General features: G+C 40.0%; 1 protein-coding gene across 2 annotated transcripts in view; it reads left to right on the top strand.

Annotated features, from left to right (window-relative positions):
• Window positions 1-22,954, top strand: part of SLC35F4 (solute carrier family 35 member F4) — a 620,276-nt gene that overhangs the window by 513,402 nt on the left and 83,920 nt on the right. For both annotated transcript variants that reach the window (XM_069205978.1, XM_069205979.1), the window contains exon 4: window positions 19,812-20,031. In XM_069205978.1, coding sequence (XP_069062079.1) covers window positions 19,812-20,031 — 220 coding nt within the window. The remainder of the gene's footprint in view (window positions 1-19,811; window positions 20,032-22,954) is intronic.

The following is a 22,954-nucleotide window of genomic DNA, read 5'->3' as shown; positions in this document are numbered from 1 at the left end:
TACTCAACCCTCAGCACCACTGTCATTTTGATTCAACTCTTCAGCAATAGTCGGAGATACTTGTACAGCTGGCACTGAGGGCTCACTAGGCCAATTGTCTCCTGGTACAGCTCTTTTATCTCCAGCAACTGGTCCTTCGTCATCTTCCGAGCTTGCATGAGGCAACTGATTCTGTCTCGACCCTTCTGTACCATCCACTGTTGTTGACTCACTCAGTGCCCCCCCAGTACCCCCCTCAGACCGTACTTGTGCTGTAGCATTCAATTGTCCAGCCCCAACAATTGAGTAACCTGATCCCTCTCACTCACTGTAACCGACCCTTCTGGAACAGGTGCTATATCATCTAGGGGACCTGGAACTTTGTGAGTGCAGCTATCGTGTACCCATTTAGGGAGACCAGTACACTTCACAAATGTAGTGGTCACCAAAATCCCTCTCTCAATGTGGTTCCAAGCATGGTTTTCTTACATGCTTTTTTCCATGACCCAGTTGCCTGGAGATAGGTCATGGCAAAGCTTCTGTTGCAGCTGTGCTGTAGCTTTTCCAACCTGACGAGACAAAGAACAAACCACCTCAGCCAGTCCTTTGCAATAATCCAGCACCTAGTCATCTGTAATGTTCACAAGCGAATTCACAGCCACTGCGGGCAAGCTCATGGCCCTCCCCATGATGATTTCATGACGGGACAGCCCATTCTTTCTGTTGGGTGTACTGCGCATGCTCATCAAGAAAAGAGGCAGTGCTTCTGGCCATTTCAGAGTGGTGGGTGCACATACGTTTGCTAGTCTGGACTTCAGGGTACCATTTATCTGCTTGACACATCTAGAAGCCTAAGGCCTATGGCTCTAGTGTATTCTTTGCTCAATTTGTAATGCTGCACTCAGTAATTTCAATATTTTACTGTTGAAATGGGTTCCTCAGTCTGACTCCAGAGAAGTCACAAATCCAAACTGCTCCCTAGTTAACAGCTTTGCTGCTGTGAGACTATGATTTCTCCTGGTTGGGTAGGCTTCAACCCAGTGTGGAAAAATGCATACAATGCCTAAAATGCATCTCAGTCCAGTGCACAGAGGCAGCTCCATGAAATCCAGCTTCGTCCTGTTGAACGGTCTTCCTGATCTAACTATGTGACTCAGTGCAACAACTGTGCGTTTTCCTACAGTCATCTGCTGGCATGTGATAGATCTGTGGCACACAGCTTTCACAGTCACTCTGAATCTGGGGTTAAACCACGTCTGTCTAAAGGTTCTGATCATTGTATCTCTACCTATATGTGCCTGTCCATGATAATGTCTAGCCACGGGTGACAGTAAGCTTTTAGACAGCACTGCTCTTCCATCACTTGAAACTCAAATATCATCCTCATTTCTCTTGACACATCCTGCTCTAAAACAACTTTGCTGCTCTTCCTGCAACCTTTTAACCTCTTCCCACGTATCAACAGCAGTTAACAGGAAATTTTAATTTCTGTCATCATTTGCATTATTATTCCATTCTCCATTAAAGGAAGTACAACTTAGGGTACAATATCTCTCAACCTCATCAGCATAAGAATTACCTAAGGGTACAAAGTCAATAGATTTCTCATGGGTGACACACTTTACTACATCTGTTTTTGCAGGCAGCTGTAATGCATTCAACAAATTATAGATATTAGAACTGTTGCTGATAGGTGATCCAGAGGAGGTCATGAACCCTTTTTGGGACCACAACTGTCCAAAATCATGAACGACACCAAAACCAAACTGACTATCAGTGAAGATTGTCACTGAGCTGTTCAGAAACACAGCATGCTCTGATAAGAGCAACCAATTCGGCTACTTGGGCAGAAAAGACTCCTCAAAGCCAGGAGGCTTCAATCACACCTGAAACTGTGCAGACAGCATAACCAGCTGTCAGGGTATCATCTTCATCTCTTAAACAGGAACCACCAACAAATAAGACATAGGGAATCGTTAAGAGTTTGGTGGGCGGTGGAAACTTGCCAGCTCTAACAGGACTTCACAGCAGGGCCTGCAGGCAGAAACAGTGTTTCCGCTCGCCGGCCCTGCGGTAAATAGGGCCTTAACATTGACGCCAGCTCCAAATGGAGCCGCGCCAATGGGCAGTGCAGAGGACCATAGGGCCCCCCCGAGTCCCCTATCCACCATGGAAAGGCTGGAGCAGTAAGCTGGAGCAGTTGGCACATTTGGGATTACATTTTGTGCAGCTTCACTTCTTGCTCCTACCTCAACAGAATGGTACAGAGGTGGACTATTCAACAAGATATCATTTATAAACTCATCATCTGAATCACTCTCATATGTCACTGTCTTTTTATCCTTGGTATCAGTTGTCTGCTCTGCTTTTCCTGTCTTTTTCATAGCTTTGGTTTAGTGCTTTCTCCAGCCTCACTAGAAATAGCTGGATACATTCTGACTCCCTCAATTATGTCTGCACTCCTGATTTTTGTTCTGCATTCCATCCAGCCTTTGCAAGTGCCTTGATTGCTTTCTGCATTTTGTTCTCATATTTGATTATCATTTTCTGGGGTGCTATGAGTTCCCAAATCCCGAGGGCTGCAAATTGTGCTGATCTCTTCTGGTTTCATCTCTTTAAGCACTCGCCTCAGATTGTCTAGAATTCTTAGATATAATGGTCCATAACAGGGGAATTATGAATCCTCTTTTTTCTCATTTTGCACCATTGTTCAAGCCAAACCAATTGCGCCATTGTTCAAGCCACAAATATGCATGAAATTCCTTTACAGATGATACATAATGACCTGGAGTACCTCAGGGTTCGGTCTCTATACCCTCTCTAATGGGAATAAACACATCTCCTCTTAATGCACTTTCTAATGCTTTAAGTAATTTAATTTTTAATCTAATTCAATAATTCACAATAAATTTTTGTTCGAATCAGGAAGTAATTTAAATCCCACAATCCTTTTCTCTCAATGATCTCAACCAATAACAATGCAGCACTGTCCACCAATACCAGTGCAGCTTCACACCAACTGACCTATACCATCACGGCTCACTTCCTTCAGCAGTGAAGTTGCTTTGCAATTCTCTCACACACACCTAATGCAAAAATATTGCGTAGCCACACCAACAACCTATCTGCATACTATCGGATAGGAACACAAACACTTCAAAGCTGTATGGAGATATGCTTTACACAACAAATGAAACTTGACCAATCCGGTTGATACAGATCCTCCTTGAACCCTGAGGAATCATTTAATACTGACCAAAACTCACACTCATTCAAGGAAAACTATTAGCAATGTCGTCTTTTACACTTTTGCGTTATCCCAGGCTCTTAGACCACAACGGACCCATCCATAACAACAACACCCACAAATTTTTTTATCAACAAACGCCACAATCAAACAAGTACAACAACTCTCAACATCACACTTTACTGCAATCTTCAAGCCAAAAGCAATCTAAGCATAAAACGCTATTAATACTAACACATCCGTCTCTCACAAGAATGATGCTGGAACTTCATCAGTCTTCGGAACAAACCATGGGACAGAATTTGGGGTGGGCAAAATTTAGCCTGGGCAATTGCATGGTACCAATCCTGTCTCCCTAACACTATACTTTAACCCTTTGGGTGCGGGCGTCGGCCACTGGCGGACGCCCGCACTACCTCCCTGGTGCGGGTCACGACCAGTGGCCGACACCAGGGAGGGGGTTAATAAACCCCCGGGTGAGTCGCACCCGAGGATGTTTTTTTTTTTTACCCCCGGAGACACGGAAGTCTCCCCTGCCCCCCACCTGCCCCTTTGTGACATCAGCGTGCCGCCAGGCGCGCTGACATCACTTTGTTTATTTCCCCATCGGAGCAGGAAGCAGCCTTGTGGCCGCTTCCTGCTCCAATGTGGAAAAGAGCCCCAAACAGCCTTCCCCACTTTCGGGAAGGCCTCGTAAGAAAGGGGAGACTCTCCCCTTTCTTACGAGGCCTTCCTGAAAGTGTTTCCTGGCCAGGAAACACCACTAGACACCTATGATTTCACTTGGGGTGGTCGGCCCCCTCGGAAAATGGGCCGCCCCGCCCCAGGGGCATATTTCTTTTTTTTAAAAAGGTAGGTGTCCCTTGGGGGTGGCGATCGCTTGTGATCGCGCCCCCCCAGGGGCTAAATTTTATTTAAAAAAATAAATAAAGAAATGGACAGGGGTTCGCCCGTGGGCAGGGCGACCCCCTGTGGGGGCAATATTTTTTTTAGTTGTTGTAGGGTTTCCCTAAAAAAAAATTATCTATATATATATATAGATATATATATATATAGATATATATATGTAGATATATCTATCTACATGGATATATATATCTATATATATATATATATATATATAAATCACTTTTGTCAATACATGTGTGGTTTCCCTGGGGGCTGCGATCGGCCCACAGGAAAACCAGACCCACATATAAAAGTGATCTATATATATATATATATATATATATATATGCCACCAGTTGTCTTGCAGTTGCAGCTTGCGTCTTCAAAGCAATGCACATACTTCAACTGACGCATTTCAACTGTAGCTTTTAGGCAGCAATAAAAAAGTCAAGTAAGTATTGTGATTATGTTTCTGCTACAAAAGGGTCAGACTTTGGTCTAGTGGCAGTTTTAGTGCCATAAAGAAGCGCAGAAGGTTTATATGCCTACTGCAAAGAGCAAATCTGTATTTTATGTAAATAGCTGAGTACATTAGTAAAGTCAGCCATTACCTGCGCTATAATACAAATGAAATGTATGTGCGGGTGGTGGGCGGCTATGGAGAGATGAAGGGCACTTTTGCTGGGTGGTAATGAGGGAATCCGAGGAGGAGGGAGTGGGAGCACCAATAATGATTGTTGGACTGGGCGCAGGACTGTGACGAATGGTATGTGACAAGGTGTTTTTTCAGTGTCTTGAAAGAACGTGCTGATTGAGGGAAGAAGCACAGGTAAGGTGGCCTCTACTGTTGCACATATCTCACACACACCATCGATTTTGTGACTGTCTACGTAGGCTAGTGTTTTAGAGCAACAGTTTAGCCAATAGCAGAGATGGCATCTTGATGGATGACTGCTGCCGTCACTCGGGTTATAGAGGACAGCTCTGACATAGGATCAGAGACTGAGACATTAGATACCGAGACAGCATCTGAGGGATAGGACAATGGCGCAAACTCTGGGAGTGATTTTTCAGTCGGAGGAGTCCCATACGATAACTCCTCTTCCAGTAAATTATGAGGGAGGTGATGAGGAGAGTCCTGCTGTCCCTTCGCAAGCACAGTCTGTGCAACGGGGTAATAGTGGGTTAGCCCAACCCATTGAGCAGGTGAATGCGGCGGCAAGCAGAGAGAGAGAGTGCTCTCTTGGGAGCTCCCCAATTTAGTACAGCCCCAAATTCCACTGCCCAAATCGTATTGTGGAGACATCAAAATTATCTATCACAAAACAAACTGGTTTTGTAAGTCAGGCACCTGTGTTTTTGGTCCTGGGTTCGGCGGCCATATAGAGAAACACACTAAACCCAAATATTTCTGGAAACTAGACATTCGGGGGAGTCCACAGAGGTGTGACTTGTGTGGATTCCACAAAGTTTTCTTACCCAGAATACCCTGCAAAGCTGAAATGTTGAATAAAAACTCTATTTTTCTCGCATTTCTGTCACACAAACTACAGGAATATGCTGGGATCCACAAAATTCCTGCCACCCAGTGATTCCTCACTTGTCCTGATAAAAATACTACCCCACTTGAGTGCCTACACCTAGTGCCTGCATCAGGAATGGATCACCCCAGGGTCAACAGCTGCCTCATGTAAGGACCAACATTGACCGTTGTGTGATCTATTCCTGTCGCTGGCACCAGGCCTACCCACACAAGTGAGGTACCATTTTTATCGGGAGACTTGGGGGAACGCTGGGTGGAAGGAAATTCGTGGCTCCTCTCAGATTCCAGAACTTTCTGTCACCGAAATGTGAGGAAAATGTGTTTTTTTAGTCAAATGTTGAGGTTTGCAAAGGATTCTGGGTAACAGAACCTTGTCAGAGCCCCACAAGTCACCCCATCTTGGATTCCCCTAGGTCTCTAGTTTTAAAAAATGCACAGGTTTGGTAGGGTTCCCTAGGTGCCGGCTGAGGTAGAGGCCAAACTCTACAGGTAGGCACTCTGCAAAAAACACCTCTGTTTTCTGTAAAAAAATGGGATGTGTCCACGTTGTGTTTTGGGGCGTTTCCAGTTGCGGGCGCCAGGCCTACCCACACAAGTGAGGTATCAATTTTATCGGGAGACTTGGGGGAATGCTGGGTGGAAGGAAATTTGTGGCTCCTCTCAGATTCGAGAACTTTCTGTCACCGAAATGTGAGGAAAATGTGTTTTTTTTGCCAAATTGTGAGGTTTGCAAAGGATTCTGGGTAACAGAACCTGGTCAGAGCCCCACAAGTCACCCCATCTTGGATTCCCTTAGGTCTCTAATTTTCAAAAATGCACAGGTTTGGTAGGCTTCCCTAGGTGCCGGCTGAGCTAGAGGCCAAAATCTACAAGTAGGCACTCTGCAAAAAACACCTCTTTTTTCTGTCAAACAATGGGATGTGTCCACGTTGTGTTTTGGGGCATTTCCTGTCGCGGGCGCTAGGCCTAACCACACAAGTGAGGTATCAATTTTATTGGGAGACTTGGGGGAACGCTGGGTGGAAGGAAATTTGAGGCTCCTCTCAGATTCCAGAACTTTCTGTCACCGAAATGTGAGGAAAATGTGTTCTTTTAGCCAAATTTTGAGGTTTGCAAAGGATTCTGGATAACAGAACCTGGTCAGAGCCCCACAAGTCACCCCATCTTGGATTCCCCTAGGTGTCTAGTTTTAAAAAATGCCAAGGTTTGCTAGGGTTGCCTAGGTGCCGGCTGAGCTAGAGGCCAAAATCTACAGCTAGGCACTCTGCAAAAAACACGTCAGATTTCAATGTAAAAATGTGATGTGTCCATGTTGCGTTTCCTGTCGCGAGCATTAGGCCTACCCACGAAAGTGAGGTACCATTTTTATCGGGAGACTTGGGGGAACACAGAATAGCAAAACAAGTGTTATTGCCCCTTGTCTTTCTCTACATTTTTTCCTTCCAAATCTAAGACAGTGTGTAAAAAAAACATCTATTTGAGAAATGGCCTGTAATTCACATGCTAGTATGGGCACCCCAGAATTCAGAGATGTGCAAATAACCACTGCTTCTCAACACCTTATCTTATGCCCATTTTGGAAATACAAAGGTTTTCTTGATACCTATTCTTCACTCTTTATATTTAAGCAAATGAATTGCTGTATACTGGGTATAGAATTAAAACCCATTGCAAGGTGCACCTCATTTATTGGCTCTGGGTACCTAGGGATCTTGATGAACCTACAAGCCCTATATATTCTCGCAACCGTAAGAGTCCAGCACACGTAACGGTATATTGCTTTAAAAAATCTGACATTGCAGGAAAAAGTTACAGAGTAAAACGTGGAGAAAAATTGCTGGTTTTTTTCAGCTCACTTTCAATATTTCTTTATTTCAGCTGTTATTTTCTGTAGGAAAACCTTGTAGTATCTTCACAAATGACCCCTTGCTGAATTCAGAATTTTGTCTACTTTTCAGAAATGTTTAGGTTTCCGGGATCCAGCATTGGTTTCACACCCATTCCTGTTACTAACTGGAAGGAGACTGAAAGCACCAAAAATAGTAAAAATGGGGTATGTCCCAGTAAAATGCCAAAATTGTGTTGAAAAATTTGGTTTTCGGATTCAAGTATGCCCGTTCCTGAAAGGTGGGAAGATGGTGATTTTAGCACCAGAAACCCTTTGTTGATGCCATTTTCAGGGAAAAAACCAAAAGCCTTCTTCCGCAGCCCTTTTTCCCCATCTGTTTAAAAAAAAAAAACTTTTCACTGTATTTTGGCTAATTTCTTGGTCTCCTCCAGGGGAAACCACAAACTCTGGGTACCATTAGAATCCCTAGGATGTTGGAAAAAAAGGACGCAAATTTGGCGTAGATAGCTTATGTGGACAAAAAGCTATGAAGGCCTAAGCGCGAACTACCCCAAATAGCCAAAAAATGGCTCAGCACTGGGGGAGGAAAAGGCCCAGCAGCTAAGAGGTTAATGGTTCTCCCTCCTTGTGGGACAAACCATTCCTCTGCTACCAGATCTGATGAATCAGTTCATCCTTCTTAAGAATCAATACCCACGAGGTCAACAGATCTTTGAACACTGCATAGGATGAGGTAGAAGTAAGCAGCAAATTTTCAATACAAGGCAATTAATTTTCACATGATCAATCTGGCCATACAAGGAAATCTCCAGTCAGGAGTAACGTTAAGCAGTTTATTACAAACTTATGCTCAGAGTCATGTAGACAATTCGTAAGACAAAGTTTTAAAGATACAGAACCACCAAGGGCTGTCCAAGGTGACAAAATAAGTTCAGACAGACTAACATTAAAAGAACCAGGCACTTAACAAAGACGACACAGAACATCTGTAAGAGAACTTGATGAATGGAAAAAACATTGCTCTGTTTTAATAAGCATTAAGGCAATTCAAGCCATCAAAGTTTAATTTGGCTGGGCACAGGAAAAGCCCTACGGTTTAGCCAGTCAGGAAATGACGTGTGTGGGGCGGAACACGTGCAGCAAAACACAAAAAGAGCAAAGAAAGAGGGACAAAAGAATTTGGAAAAAAGGTAATCTCCGGCAACAGGTTTCTAGCTAAGGGGGCAAAAAGTAGGTAAAAAGGGAAAGCACCAGCTTATCATAAGCTCTATCAAGAGTCTCCTTTGAGGGCTAGGGAGAAAATCTTTAAGTCTGAGCAAGGCATTTCAAAGGGGCAAGGGCAAAGAGGAAGATTCCTCTCCAAGGGGCTCAGCATTCAGGATATGGGGCAAAGGACTCATCTCGGAGTTTCAGTGATTCTGAATCTGATGAGATCTGATCTAAGTCCAGTTCATAAAGCACGCTGATTCGTCAATGCAACAGTTCATTTGACGTTGAAAGGGCAACATCCAACAGAAGCCGATCATGTGACTCCAACTTTAAACATCTGCATGCTTTCTCAGGCTTGCCATGACAGTAGCGTCGCTTCGTAAAGCTCCATGTAAGGTTGAAACAAATGTTTACATTTTCAGTCCACAATCCAGGATGTTAAACATCCAAGGTCAATTTCTCACAGCTCTCTGAGTGTAAAAAAATAGACATCTATTGCCAAACTAGTCTTGTCATGAGAACAAAATCTGAAAGAAAGGTACACGTTAGCAAGAAGACTTGACATTCTCTGCACAGTCATGAAATACTGCGCCTACCAGGCCTCACTTAGGCTAATGTGAATAAATTAAACAGAACATTAATAAAACACTTTAATATGCAAACTAGAAAGTCTACATTAATAAGTCTTCTTCAGCATTTGGGTTACAGTAACTTTAAACAAAATGACTCAGGTAATGCGTTTCAGTCAGTGTGGCGCAGAAGTGCATTTCTCTTTTTTTACACAGGTATTTAAACCATTTATTATATAAAATTCAATATTGTTTCAAAACAGACTATTAATTCAGACTAAAATAATGACAGGTTATTTAGTCAAATATGTAATTTATTCTCAATACCACCTATATTTCAATAAGTAGTCTAAGACAAATGCACACCAACATAGCGTCTCAGTGCATAATTTTACATTCAAACTATTAGTACTTTGATTAACATAACGCATGAATTGTCACGTATAGGTTATCACTGTGACATGAGGGACAGTACTAAAGTTTCTGCTATATCAGTTATATCTTTATTTTTTAGTGCGGTTATGTCAAGTGACTGATTAGGAAAAGTGTGCCAAATGCTCAGTCCTAACCTGTAACAAAAGTCTTAGAGATAATTGTGTTTACCTCATTTGAGGACCAGTGTTTGAATGTACTTGCCTTTTGTGGGCAGGTTGATAGTTTAAGGAGGTGGTGACGTACATTATGGAGAAAATAGATGTGGAAGATCGTATCACCAGAACTGCTAGTAAAGGACCTCTTCACTGCCTCACAGTTAGGATCTATAATGCCATATCTTGCTTTCAGAATGCCTCGCTTGATAACGTTTTCCAGGATGATTTAATCAATAACGCATATCTGTTTGCCCTTATTTTTTTCATAGTGTGAGAAAAAGTTTAAGTTATTGCAACCAAGCAGTGGAGGAATAAGAATCATGGCTTTTTCCGCGGCCCTTATCATGTTGTGTAGGTGATCAGTGAACCATCAGTTGGCTGCATAATATAGTTACCACGAGTATGCTTTTCTCATTTTGCAGGTCTGCAAGTCCCATAATGCATTTGGAAGGGAAAATGAAAAGCAGTGCTGGACCACAATCCCAGACATATGAATGGGTAACTTAACAGCTATATTTTAATTCAGTTGTGGTTTTCGAACTCAAATTCTAATGCATTCTGTTAATTGCAGACCAGCTTTTCCACAAAAGTAAGACCTGGCCTGAAAATCCACTTAGGAGTTTTGAAGGGAATGTGAGTGTAGGTCTGAAGTGCTGTTTTTACAATTTCAGGATAGAGTGCGATGGCCATTGTTGGTGCCACGTAGTTTTGTTTGAGTCTAGGATAGAGCTGAGGTAACCTAAACTGAACCATTATAGGTTTTCCATTAGTTGGGGGAGGCACCCTCTTTTTTGAGGAAACTGAGAAAATATGGTTCTTTGTAGGTTAGAATGATATATAGAAAACTATGACAAAACTTAGTTTAAAGTTATAATATAATGCATTCTGATAATTGTAATGCTGTTTTCGAAGATATTTGCAGGGCTGCAACTCCCAGAATGCATTTAGAAAGTAATGTGAACGCTATTACTGGGCTACTATCTGTGATTTACTAATTATGTGACAGCATTTAAATGGGCTGGACATGGCATAGTTTTACAGAGAGAACATAATTATATATTTTAATTTCATTAGCAAAAACCCACATAAAGTAAGCAGTGCGAAGGGGCAGAAAAATACTCAGGGGCTCATTTGTTTAATCAGGCTCCGCGTGGAACAGATTCCCTTTTTTAATTGATTGCTGTTTGCTACTGACCTGAGCCTTTGGTATATTTAGGGTTAGGCTGATTGGCTGCCATCTGTTAATAACCTTTCTAAGTTACAGCAGCTGTAATTGAGTTGAAAGGTTGAAGTCATTTGAAGCCCAAAATCAAAATGGTTCACAAGAGGCAAAGCCTGAAAACATGGGTATTTGCTTGCCCTAGCTCGCTCGAAATGTAGGACTGAAATGATTTAAAAAAACATTGGTAACACGGTATTCTGGAAAAGTGGTTACGGAAATTACATTGAAATAGCAGCAACACCTGCTGTCTTTCATTCAAGATAGAGAAACATTGCAGTGAAAGCACAAGCCAATCACACCACAATAGATAATGGTAAGTAACAAATACCAAAAAAGAGAATAATTATACCGATATATAGGTAGGTAAGGGTACCTGTTTGTACAATAGAAGAGTGGTAAATTTCTTCATTTAACTTACTTAGGTCAGATAAAGGTCTTAGCTTAAAGAAAGTTGGTTTATGGTAGCTACTTCTGATTGATCCCATGCCTGTTATCCCTCATGCCCTTTATACCAATTTATGTATTTATTATAGAGAGACAATGGTTGCTTCAGAGAGTAAGGGTTCGCAGTATTACACTGTATCTACTCTTTGTGCCAAAGAAACCAATCTGCAGACATGCATAAAATACATTTTTAAAAATTGGCATTCGGGAAACTGAAATAGTTCATAAAATGAACAATTTATCCAAAGGGAAAAGGGTGCTACAGAAGAGGGTGTTGGTATGGCGCAGTGTTCATAGGCATAGTATGTGAGTGCCATTAAATTAGAGAATATTTGGATGTCTGCACTCAGCAATAATATGTTAATATTAAGAGCAAATCCTAACAAATTTGAAAATGTAATTAAAGATCACAATGTCAACTCAACACCATGTATATAAGGCTCTATGCTGCCTGAAGTAGAATTCCCTTGAAGCATAATGGTTGGGGGTTTGCATAATAATAGTTTTTAGTTCCTTAAAATTCTCTAATTATCTTTACCCCCTTGCCCAATACTTACTCTACATCCCTTTACTATCCCTAGTTGCGTCTCTTACCATTCCTGCAGCAGCTGTTACTCCAGTTGAAACTTTTGTTGAAGCAAAGCCTTCTAACATTATGACTGAATTGAACCTTCACTAACTTTCCAAATGTTTCTGAATTTACTAATAGTTTGACATGGAAGTCAGACAGATTCCTGCAGTATGAAAACATTGCAAAGTCACACAAATTGGCCTGAGCTGCACACAGGAGTTTAAGAATACCAGGATAGTACTAAGAAGACTTACTTTTCTTTTAGCTGCTTCGATGTTACTTACAATGACTTCACTGACTGGAGCAAGTGAACAGCTCACTACATCATCAATTGCTCTAGGAGTCTGCATTTCAGTGCAACTCAACCTTGTTCAATGTGCATCACCTGTTGTAGCATCAGTAGTCCCTAATGTTTTATCACATAAAAACGTTAGGAATTTGTACTCCTGCACAGAGGTGCACAGTTGCCCACTTTGCACAATGCTTCTGCCTACTCATTAGGCATTCATTGATCTAGCTGCTGTGTAGCCTTTGTAACTGATGCCCTTGCTGAAGAGCACATTAAGCAGCATAGTTATAGAAAAGTAAAATCTGACAAGATAACCAGGACAATTTACAGGTACAAGAGATGCTGATGGGAGTAGTGGTACATTTGTGGACAAATGCCACCATTATGTCGATAAATGGAGAGAGCAACCACACTTTAAGAACAATTTGTGGCATTACATTACACGGCAATAGACTTTAAGCTGGAGTCAGAAGAACAGGCACATCAAATACACAGGAATTATGTGGTAGGACTTGAAGTTTACTATCAGAAAAGGTAATCACTGTGCCAAGGCCAAGTTGGTTTACTAAAAGCATCATTTTGGTGTAAATGAAGATTATTTTCATGACTTAGCCAGCCACAAAATGTGCTATTGCAATGGTAGGTTATGGTTGTGACAGTTATGACTATCTGAGGGCTCACTCTATGTGCCCACCTTGATGGTGTGGCTCATCAACAGCAGCAGTAGTCAGAAGAAGAGTAGGTGAGACATAAAGGTGGCAAATTCCAGGAATGCATAGTTGGTATGGTGCATTGTTAACCTTCTTCTATACTGGATGCCAATATTGCTTTCAATATGTGTGGACATTCTCAGATGCATGTCAGCTATTACTTTTTAATTATGAGCAACATTACTGAAAACAAGAAGATATCCCCTAATCCAGACCCTAGATTGGTGGTGTATTACCCAACTTGGAGGAAGTCTTCACTCCTTATTTGTGAGTGATGCTGACATGGCTGCCGAATATTAGTGGCACTCTTATCTCAATGTAGGTAATAGTGGTTGTAGTTCATTGATAGCACAATACTGAAGTTTTTCTGCATACTTTCTCTCTCTACTTTTAGACATGGGACTTGTTGAGGTTATCTACTAGATTCTAAAACTGGGAGGAATTCTGGGTGTCTGGTTTTCCATTCAGCAAATTGAGCAAGGCCATCCTTGGCAAGGATGTTCTCATTGTGAGAGACTAGACATAGTAACTTTAAGAAGTGCCTTTCTCTGATTAGTCACAGCCCCACCACCACCACCACCAAATTTGCCCCTTACAATATCTAGGTCTTCAGTTTTGGAATTGCATTCAAATGTATCCTGTTTTACTACGAGACTATAGGAGAATAATGAGATGTTCTTGGATAATGAGATGTTCCTGTGTTTGGTGGCACACATCCTTAACATGTACAACTTTCTTGTACTGTTTGACTTTTTAGGTTTATTTGTTTTTGGGGCGGTTACCAATATGTTGGGACCATTTTGTTTGTTCTTTCAATGTATTTTTCTGTTGATAACTTGAAAGTGATATTGTTCTTTATTCATTTTTGCCTTTTGTAATTTATAAACACAATTCTCATTACGCTCTCTGTTCTTAGTGTTTCAATAATGTGTGCTATGCTATTGTAGTAGGTATGCTTTTTTCCTTGCTTTTCTTGAATTTTAGGGTTTTCTATGAACCTTAGTTGGTGGCATTTTCTATTTTGGAAATGGGAGGTTGTGTAACACCTGTTAATGCTTGTGCCTTTCGCTTAAAGCTTAAAAACAACTTTTGACAAACGAATTGACAGATTTGACTTTGCCTAGATCCATTGTATGTATTCACTATCTACACAGGTGTTGTAAGAGTCAAACACCCCTTAAGGGCTACATAAAGCTTTTTCCATTTATGTGCGGGGCAAAAACCCATGCCCTGAAAAGCAGCCATGGCAAAGTGCTGGAACGTTCAAGCTAACATGTTTTGACATTTAAATGGTAACGCTGACTTCAGGTTTGTCAGCTATCAAAGTTTCATGTGAAAGCAAGGACTAGCTGCATATTGTTCAGATTTAAAACATGTGACTCAATCCAACTTCAATGTAGAAAGGCGAACAAAGGCTCAAATGCTCTATTGCTGGAGAAGCTACAGAAGTTTGCATGTTGATAACTTACATAGTACTTAAAAGCATGACTCCTGTTATAGTTTCATGCGTTTTGTAACAACCCCCACTTTGTGTAAAAACAGCCGGCAGGCATTTATGATTCAGGATAGTTCGCTCCTCCCTTCATGATTCGAAAGGTCAGTTGGCCACAAGTGTCTGTTTACCTGAGAGTCTTACTTAGTGTGTGCAAAGATGTATGACTATGTATGTTTTTACACTCACATTCTAATACTTAGCAGACTGTTTTTTTGCAAATTATTATGAAATTCCATTTGCTGCTGTTTTAGACCACGATGGGTTTGATGTGAACAAGGTTATAGACTATAAATGTTTTACAACATGTTGCCTTTTTGACCATTTTCTGAGAAAGGTTAAGCATCTAAAACAAATAATATTGTAAACCATTGCTGGTTTACACTCATGCGGCAATTCATCCTATAGTAGTACTTTTGTCTTTGTTTTGTATGGATGCAAATCCAAAAACACTTATATAGTTCAAACTTACTTTGTAGATTTCTGCCTGCGTTGGTAAAAACAATATATAGTGACATTTTAGTGTGTGTCTATGTGAGGTCACTTGCTAAATTTGGATTACATTTTTTTCTGTCCAAACCAAACTGTTTGTAGTTCTGATTACTTTAGTTTTCAGTACATTATTTGGGAATTTTTATTTCCTCCAACTTGATGGCTGATGAAAACGTACTCTTGAATTCAGTTTTTGTTTAAGGCCGTTGTTCTTAACGTGTGTGGTCTGTTGACCCCTAGGGTCTGCTATGACTTCTCAAAGGGTTCATAACTGTTTAGAAAATTAAATAATATTAAGAGATTAGGAAAGTAGATATACAATAAAAAAGCAAAATTGAAAATTTTAAACATTCTCTAAGTGTGAAGACATTTGAAAATGGAAACAACAAATTAAGTTTGTATCATGAGATTGACTGATGGGAGCAGTGCAACTACATCAAACAGAATGTAGGTTGGATGATGATTGGCCTCAATTAAGATCTCCACCTTTCCCATTAAAATTACAATGTTGATTTTTTTTTATGTTTGTAAATAAAATAAAATATTTAATTATCTATTTATTTGTTTGATGAATGGTTGTTTCCCCAGTTTGTATATAGTTTAAGGTTCAAATCTATGATTTTGCTTTGTTAGTAGTTAATCCTAACGCAGTCATAAACTCCACGATTGTTTTTAGCAATTTTTGAAAGCTCCTCCTGGTTCCGGCCACAAGGACACAATCATCGGCATACATTAAGACCGGTTGAGGTCTACCAGAAATCCTAGGGGGATCTGCTTTTTCATCTATCAGGGCTTCTTCAAGGTCATTTATGTAAAATGTGAACCAAAAGGACGCTAAGACACATACTTGTCATACCCCTTTGCTAACCTTAAATGAGCTAGTACATTCTCCCCGTTGTCCAAATCTAACCTTAGCTTCCACTTTACTGTGAAGCTCGGCCAGCAGAGACACTATCCTTGGGTTGGCTCCTTTGCTAATCAGCATTGCTCATAATTTGCTTCTGACAACATTATCAAACGCCGCTGAGAGGTTCAAAATGACAAATATAAACAACCTTGTTTAGCTCCCACATACTTTTCTCTAAGCAAATGAAGATTCAGACATTGGTCAACTGTCCCCACCGCTTTCCGGAAACCACACTGGGACTTTGAAAGGATATTGTTATCAAAAGACCACGCTTCCAGGTGGTCCAAAAGGAACCACCCAAATATTTTTGCGGTGGCATCAATCACGGAGATTGGGCGATAGCACGTAGGGTCATTCCTATTCCCCTTTTTAAAGATTGGGACAATTATAGCTTTGGACCATGTTAGAGTAGTGGCAGAGCTTAGGACAGCTCTAAAAACATTAACTGGTTTGGTGGTTAATCTGCACTCGGATTGTTGCACACACACACAACTTTAACAACTACTTTCATGGCTTGATAAAATAGCACATTGCAACTTACAATGTACAACTTCATCACTCCAACACTAAAGCAACTACAATGATACCTCAAAAAATATATTTTTTATTTCACACTTCCTTTCAAGTTGTGTCTTATGAATTCAAGAACACAGCATTTTTAAAGAACTATACACATAAAAGAAACTCCCCTCCCTAAAGGAGAGTAGAGGTGACTATAAATCAGTGCAAAAAGGGCAGTATTGAATGATTTGTGAGTTATTTGTTTATTTATTTAGGTATTTTGTTTGTTTGATTATTTATTTGGTAATATGTACAATACTCTGCATTGCTATGTTTTCAATAGTTTGTGTTGTATGCACTAGACACCATGGTTAAGGTTCATTAGCCTTTCCTCACATATAAAGAAATACTGAGATGTATCAATATTTATTGAGGAAAGGTATCACACTGCCTAGATCTTAGTACCAGTTTTCCCAAGTTCATTCTAATATATTGATAATACCTTGAGAAATTTAAAAAAATCAAACATCATAAATAGTTTCAAGCAAATACTATTCCTATTCACAACTGAGAGACTGATGGGTGTGAATTAATGGAAAACGAAAATGAAGAAACCACATTGAAGGAAACTAAATCATGGAAACCCAATGTTAAGGAAAGCCAATTTTAAGAAAATAAAAAAATTCTAAAATGATAGGAAACTTTTTTGCGAAATATAATTTTAAGGATAATCCAATATTATATTAAACTTGGGTGGAGCTTAGGACTTCTGTGGGTTTTCTGGTTCAGGGATTGGTAATGTTTAGTGAGATAAGGGTTTTTTGGGGTCAGGAAATTTGGAGTTTGGGCATAGAAAGGGTTTTTTAGGGTTCAGAGATGGGTGATCATTAGGGGTATTGCGGGATTTTAGGGTTCATAGATGGGCTGAGTTTAGGGCTGGTGAGGGTTTTTAAGGTTCAAATATGGGTAATGGCTATGGTGGTGAAGAGCTTTTGGGGTTCAGCATGGGGGTGAAGTTTAGGATGGTGAGGTGTTTTGAGGGTGATGAGGCGTTTCTATGTGTCGTGGATGGCTGGTGTTTGAGGGCAGTAAGGGTTTTTTTACTGTTCAGGGATGGATGGGATTTGGTAGTGCTGAGATGTTTTAACAGGTATGGGATGGGTATGGGATGGGTGGGGTTGGTCACTGAAAGGGGTTTTTAAGGTTCAGGAATGGGTGGGGTTAGTTGTAGTGAGTGATATTAGAGATGGGATGGTGAAGGTTCAGGGATGGTGGAGATTTGAGTAGAAAGGGCTTTTGGGCTTCAGAGATGAGTGAAGTTTAGGTGTAGTGGAGGGTTTTGGGGTAGGCAGTGATGGTGTTTAAGGGTTTTGAGTGGTCAGCGATGGGTGGTGTGTGCGGGTCGTGAACGATCAGCGAATTAAAAGCACCCAAATAAATTGTTTTACAATGTTAAAAATATTAATATGAAATAATGTCCCTTGATTTAAATCAATAAAATAAATATCTCAAACAAAAGGGTTTCTGAAAGTAACACCTGCAACCATTGCATTTACACTTAAAAAATAAGCGTACAAAAGCCAATTTTGACCAAAAAGATATTCTATGAATTTGTTTCTACTAACAGATAAATGCCATTCATTCTGATAATTTCCATTAAACAGTTTAGATGAAATGGTTTCTCAGTAACGGTATTCCCTGAAATCATTTTTCTATGAAATTACATACAATCCAGAGACACACAGTTGTCTCAGCTTCCAAGAAAAGTTGATCATGTAAAGGCATTTTTAATCCAGTATGACAGGAACAGCCACTTTAGATTTATTCCTGTAAACTATTCCTTTCTGGACAGTACTTACATAGAGTTATGTTATCCCATTTCTAGTATCTTACTTTTATCGTTTTCCTTTAAGGGAAGAATATCTTTCGAATCCTGGAACATTGATATAAACTTATACAAATGTTCATCGACTTGATGTGACCTTTAGATACATACACATAGACCTGTCCTAACCTGAAACCTCTACACATTCTGCAGAAAATATCATTAAGAACATAATGTTGCTGTGCAAGCTAAACCTCTAGTGCTTGCTAAAAAGATTATCATATGAATCTAGAATTTGTCAAAACTAGCCATTTATACAATAATGGACCAATCCTTTCACTGCTTAAGAAGGAACCTTCGCTCATTTCAGAAGTGATAAAAGTACCTCCAACACCATATGTTCTAACTATTTTCGTAGTTATGGGTAAATGTGTGTAATATATTTTTATTAATCTTTGTCATTCTTCGCCACCTAATTTCTACTTATATATGACATCTTTAAAGAATAAAATGAAATTGAAATTGTATCTTTGTCCCTCTCTTCTCTTATACCTCATTCAGTCATCTGTTGAGACTAGAATACTTGAGGGTTTTATATTATTAGGTACCATAATGTTTGCCAATGACCCTTAAATATGCCATGGTGTAGTTCCTATTCTGTATAGTGGTTTGTTTGGTAATTTAATAAATGCTATGTTGATACTAAAAATGAAAACATCTTTTCTAAATCATGCACTTAGAATGACACAAACTCAAAAGTCTTTCAAATGTACTTTTCAAACTGATGCCAAATAATACAGCAATTTCAGAAGACTTAACTTGTAAGTATGTAAACAAATGTATTTTATGACGGAGCATTTCAAACTTTGCTTAATTGATAAGGCACTAGAAATCACAACATAAACCATAGTAAGACTATCCTCCAAGAGAAATAGTAGTTTGAGCCAGATTTACAAGTATTTGTTTCCAACTTAAGCTGCTCTTTTTCGGTTTAAAAACAGGCATGTATGCTTGGGAAAAACTTTTCTAAATCATGTCTATATTATTTTCTGAACATTGTGTACCACTCTGACTTCTGAAAGAACTGGAAGAGGAAAAAGTATCACAGCTCATTCAGCTATGAAATCAGTCCATCGTACCCAGCCTACTGGGCAGGAGATGCCTTTTGACCTGCACAAAACTATACTGTATTTACTATAGGAACTTTTCCTGTGCAAAACTACACTGTGTTTGCTATAGGAGATTGATGTTTCTGCCCAGAAGAATGCCATTTTAATTGGACTAACTAGAGAGAGAGAAAAGGGAGGTCAGTGAGCACATTACATTTTTCACAAAACAATGAAGTAATGATATGGCAAGTTATTTGCATAAGTTAATCATTATCAATATATGTAATGTATATAGTAATGTGTGAACTAATTACATTCTGTAAGTGTACATTTCAATAATTCCCAAAATCACAGCTGGGTGTTTTATTTTCCTAGGGAATGCAGTCGTATTTTTGGTGAAGAAGGTTTGACGTTGAAGCTATTCCTGAAACGAAGTGCTCCATTTTCCATTCTATGGACATTGACTAATTACCTATATTTGCTGGCTTTAAAGAAGTTGACAGCAACTGATGTCTCTGCTCTATTCTGTTGTAACAAAGCCTTTGTCTTCTTACTTTCTTGGATTGTGCTGAAAGACAAGTTCATGGGAGTAAGGGTAATGTACAACAAACAACATTTATCTTTTACAGTTTATATTTGTCATTTCAAAATTATTGTTGTGTCAAATTATGTTATAGTTCTCTTTTGCAAAGACTTACCGCTTTTGTATTAACATGGCTGAGATCAACTTCAAAGTAATGCTAGGGATGTACACAATTGTAGCATATTGTGCTCCACTTAAAAAAATTATCATTGGATTCTTGCCTTGACACTTAGAGTCATACTATAATATTCACAACAGTATAACTTAGTTTGTTCAAATATATTATCAAGCAATGGTTCTTAACTCTGTTTGATACTGCATGGTAGGTACATGGGACACATGGTTGTTTGGCTATATATTACAATGTAACTTTTACATTAGTATACATCAAAATCTCTTTAACAGCTGTTGGCACTAACCATCTGCTGGGACAAAACATGTAAACAATAACAGTACAATGTTAGGAAACTCTATGCTAGTATACCCTATTTTATTTCACTGCCATAATTATGTAATTTAGTAATATTGTTTTAATTACATTGGGTAGTTCCCATTGTAATCATTTCCATATGTCATGTAAAACATGCCCATGTTTGATTTAGTCTCCATAAAATATGTAGCTACTTGCCAATCCCAAGTGGGTCAAAATGATATCATAAGTATGCACATTGAATCACACTAGTGCCCTTATCACATGCTGTGAATTAAAGCCTGATCTGTGTTCAAACAAGTGTTTGCTTAGGGATTGAAATTCCGACCTGTGTGCTAATTGTCTCAGCCACACTGTTTTCCCTCTGATAGATTTTGGCAAAACATTTCTGCGTAAAATGTATACCAGAATTGACAAATATGTGGAATTTTGTTTGTTACATCCAGATAATGCATGTTATGCCTGATTTCCAATTTAAAAACTCCGAATAGGTTGTGTTTTCCACACCTTAGTAATTGTATTACTCCAGAGTAATGGCATTTACTCGGTATGGTGAAGTCTATATCCTCGTCTGTACAATTTGTAATGAGGACCTAGATGAGTTAGGATTAACAGATATAAGAACAAGTTAAATGTCTGTGGAGTGGATGGGATTATCCACTTTTATCATATGTGGATGGTTGGCATACTAACTTTTCATACAATATATGTTTCTTCTTGCTTTTTATATATTTTTTTGATTGAAGAGCTGTTGTCATCGCTCTTAACATTGTTCAATATTGAATCCTCTTTTGGAAGCCCAGATAGTATTGCCAGTTCTTTACAAATATTCTACAAAGCAGGATAAACAAATAAGGGTATAATAATTTAACAATGAAAGGCAAATGGTGGGATGTGTTTTTCCCATTTCTTGGAAGTTCCTGGAATATTTTTTATAAATTTTTACTTTTCTGGATATCACAACCTCATAGGTGCCAAAATGGCACCCACATTTATGCAATTTTAGATGTAGCAAAGGTATCATACCCGGAGCTTCACGACATTTCAAATAGTGAGGTCGGGTATGTGATGAAAATACTTTTATTTGAACAGTAATAGACAGTAAAGTCACTGTTGGACTTTTTTGCTTATGCAGGGTCATCCCCAATCTTTTTGCCTCCTGCCTCCTATTTTCTCCGACCTGTTGCTGTTGGCTTTTGAACTCTGAGCACTTTACCACTGCTAACCAGTGCTAAAGTGCATATGCTCTCTGTGTAAATTGTATTTAATTGGCTTATCCATGATTGGCATATTTGATTTACTAGTAAGTCCCTAGTAGAGTGCACTGGAGGTGCCAGGGCCTGTAAATCAAATGCTACTAGTGGGCCTGCAGCACTGGTTGTGCCACCCACATACATAGCTCTGTAATCATGTCTCAGACCTGCCACTGCAGTGTCTGTGTGTGCAGTTTTAACTGTAAATTCGGCTTGGCATGTGTACTAGGCCTAAACCTTCCCTTTTCTTACATGTCAGACACCCCTAAGGTAGGACCTCGGTAGCCCCAAGGGCAGGGTGCAGTGTATGGTTAAGGTAGGACACATAGTAATGTGTTTTATATGTCCTGACAGTGAAATATTGGTAAATTCATTTTTCACTGTTGCAAGGCCTGTCCCTCTCATAGGTTAACAAGGGGGCTACCTTTAAATCTGATTAAAGTGTAGATTCCCTTTGGGAGCAGATGGGCATGTGGAGTTTGGGGTCTCTGAGCTCAGAATTTAAAAATACATCTTTTAGTAAAGTTGATTTTAAGATTGTGTCCAACCCCCTGGTGAGTGTCTGGGGCCTAGGCTGGACAAGGCAGGATTTCACATTCAAAAGAGACTTTACTTTGAAGTAGGCCTACTTCAAAGGAGAAATTGGGTATGAGAAGGGCACCCAAAACCACAGACTTTAGAAACACTTCTGGAAACAAGAGGAACCTCTGCCTGGAGAAGAGCTGAAGACCTGAGGAAGAAGAGTTGCCCGGCCTGTGACTGTGTTTTGTGGAGCTATCCTGCAGTTGCTGCTTCTGCCGGAGTAAGAGGGCAAAGACTGGACTTTGTGTGCCTTCCATCTTGAGAAGAACTCTCCAAGGGCTTGATTTTGAGCTTGCCTCCTGTTGTTTGAAGTCTCAGGGACAGCAAAGACTTCTCTCTGCCAGCACCTCGAGTCCCTGGAGAGACTGCTACTCTGCCCTGTGGTGCCCATCCAGTTCCTGGGACCCTGAAAGGAGAAGCTGACAGCCTAAGAGGAGGAAATCTACGCACAGAGCGCCGTGTGAGGAAAAGATTGACGCGACTCCGATCTGCGGCTGAAGAAACGACGTGCCGCCAGATCTGCGGCTGCAAATTCGATGCTCGCCGGAAACGCGACCGAAGAATTGACGCATGGAGCAGGAGAAACGACGCACAGCATCGCTGAAGGAGGCTGAGAGATTGCAACCCGCGCTGCGTGGTTTTCAGATCATCGTGCGGCTGGATTTCCAAC

The sequence above is a fragment of the Pleurodeles waltl genome, chromosome 9, assembly GCF_031143425.1.
Source record: "Pleurodeles waltl isolate 20211129_DDA chromosome 9, aPleWal1.hap1.20221129, whole genome shotgun sequence".
NCBI lineage: Eukaryota > Metazoa > Chordata > Amphibia > Caudata > Salamandridae > Pleurodeles > Pleurodeles waltl.
The sequence above is the reverse complement of the archived record's forward strand: the minus strand, read 5'-3'. Positions and strand labels throughout refer to the sequence as shown.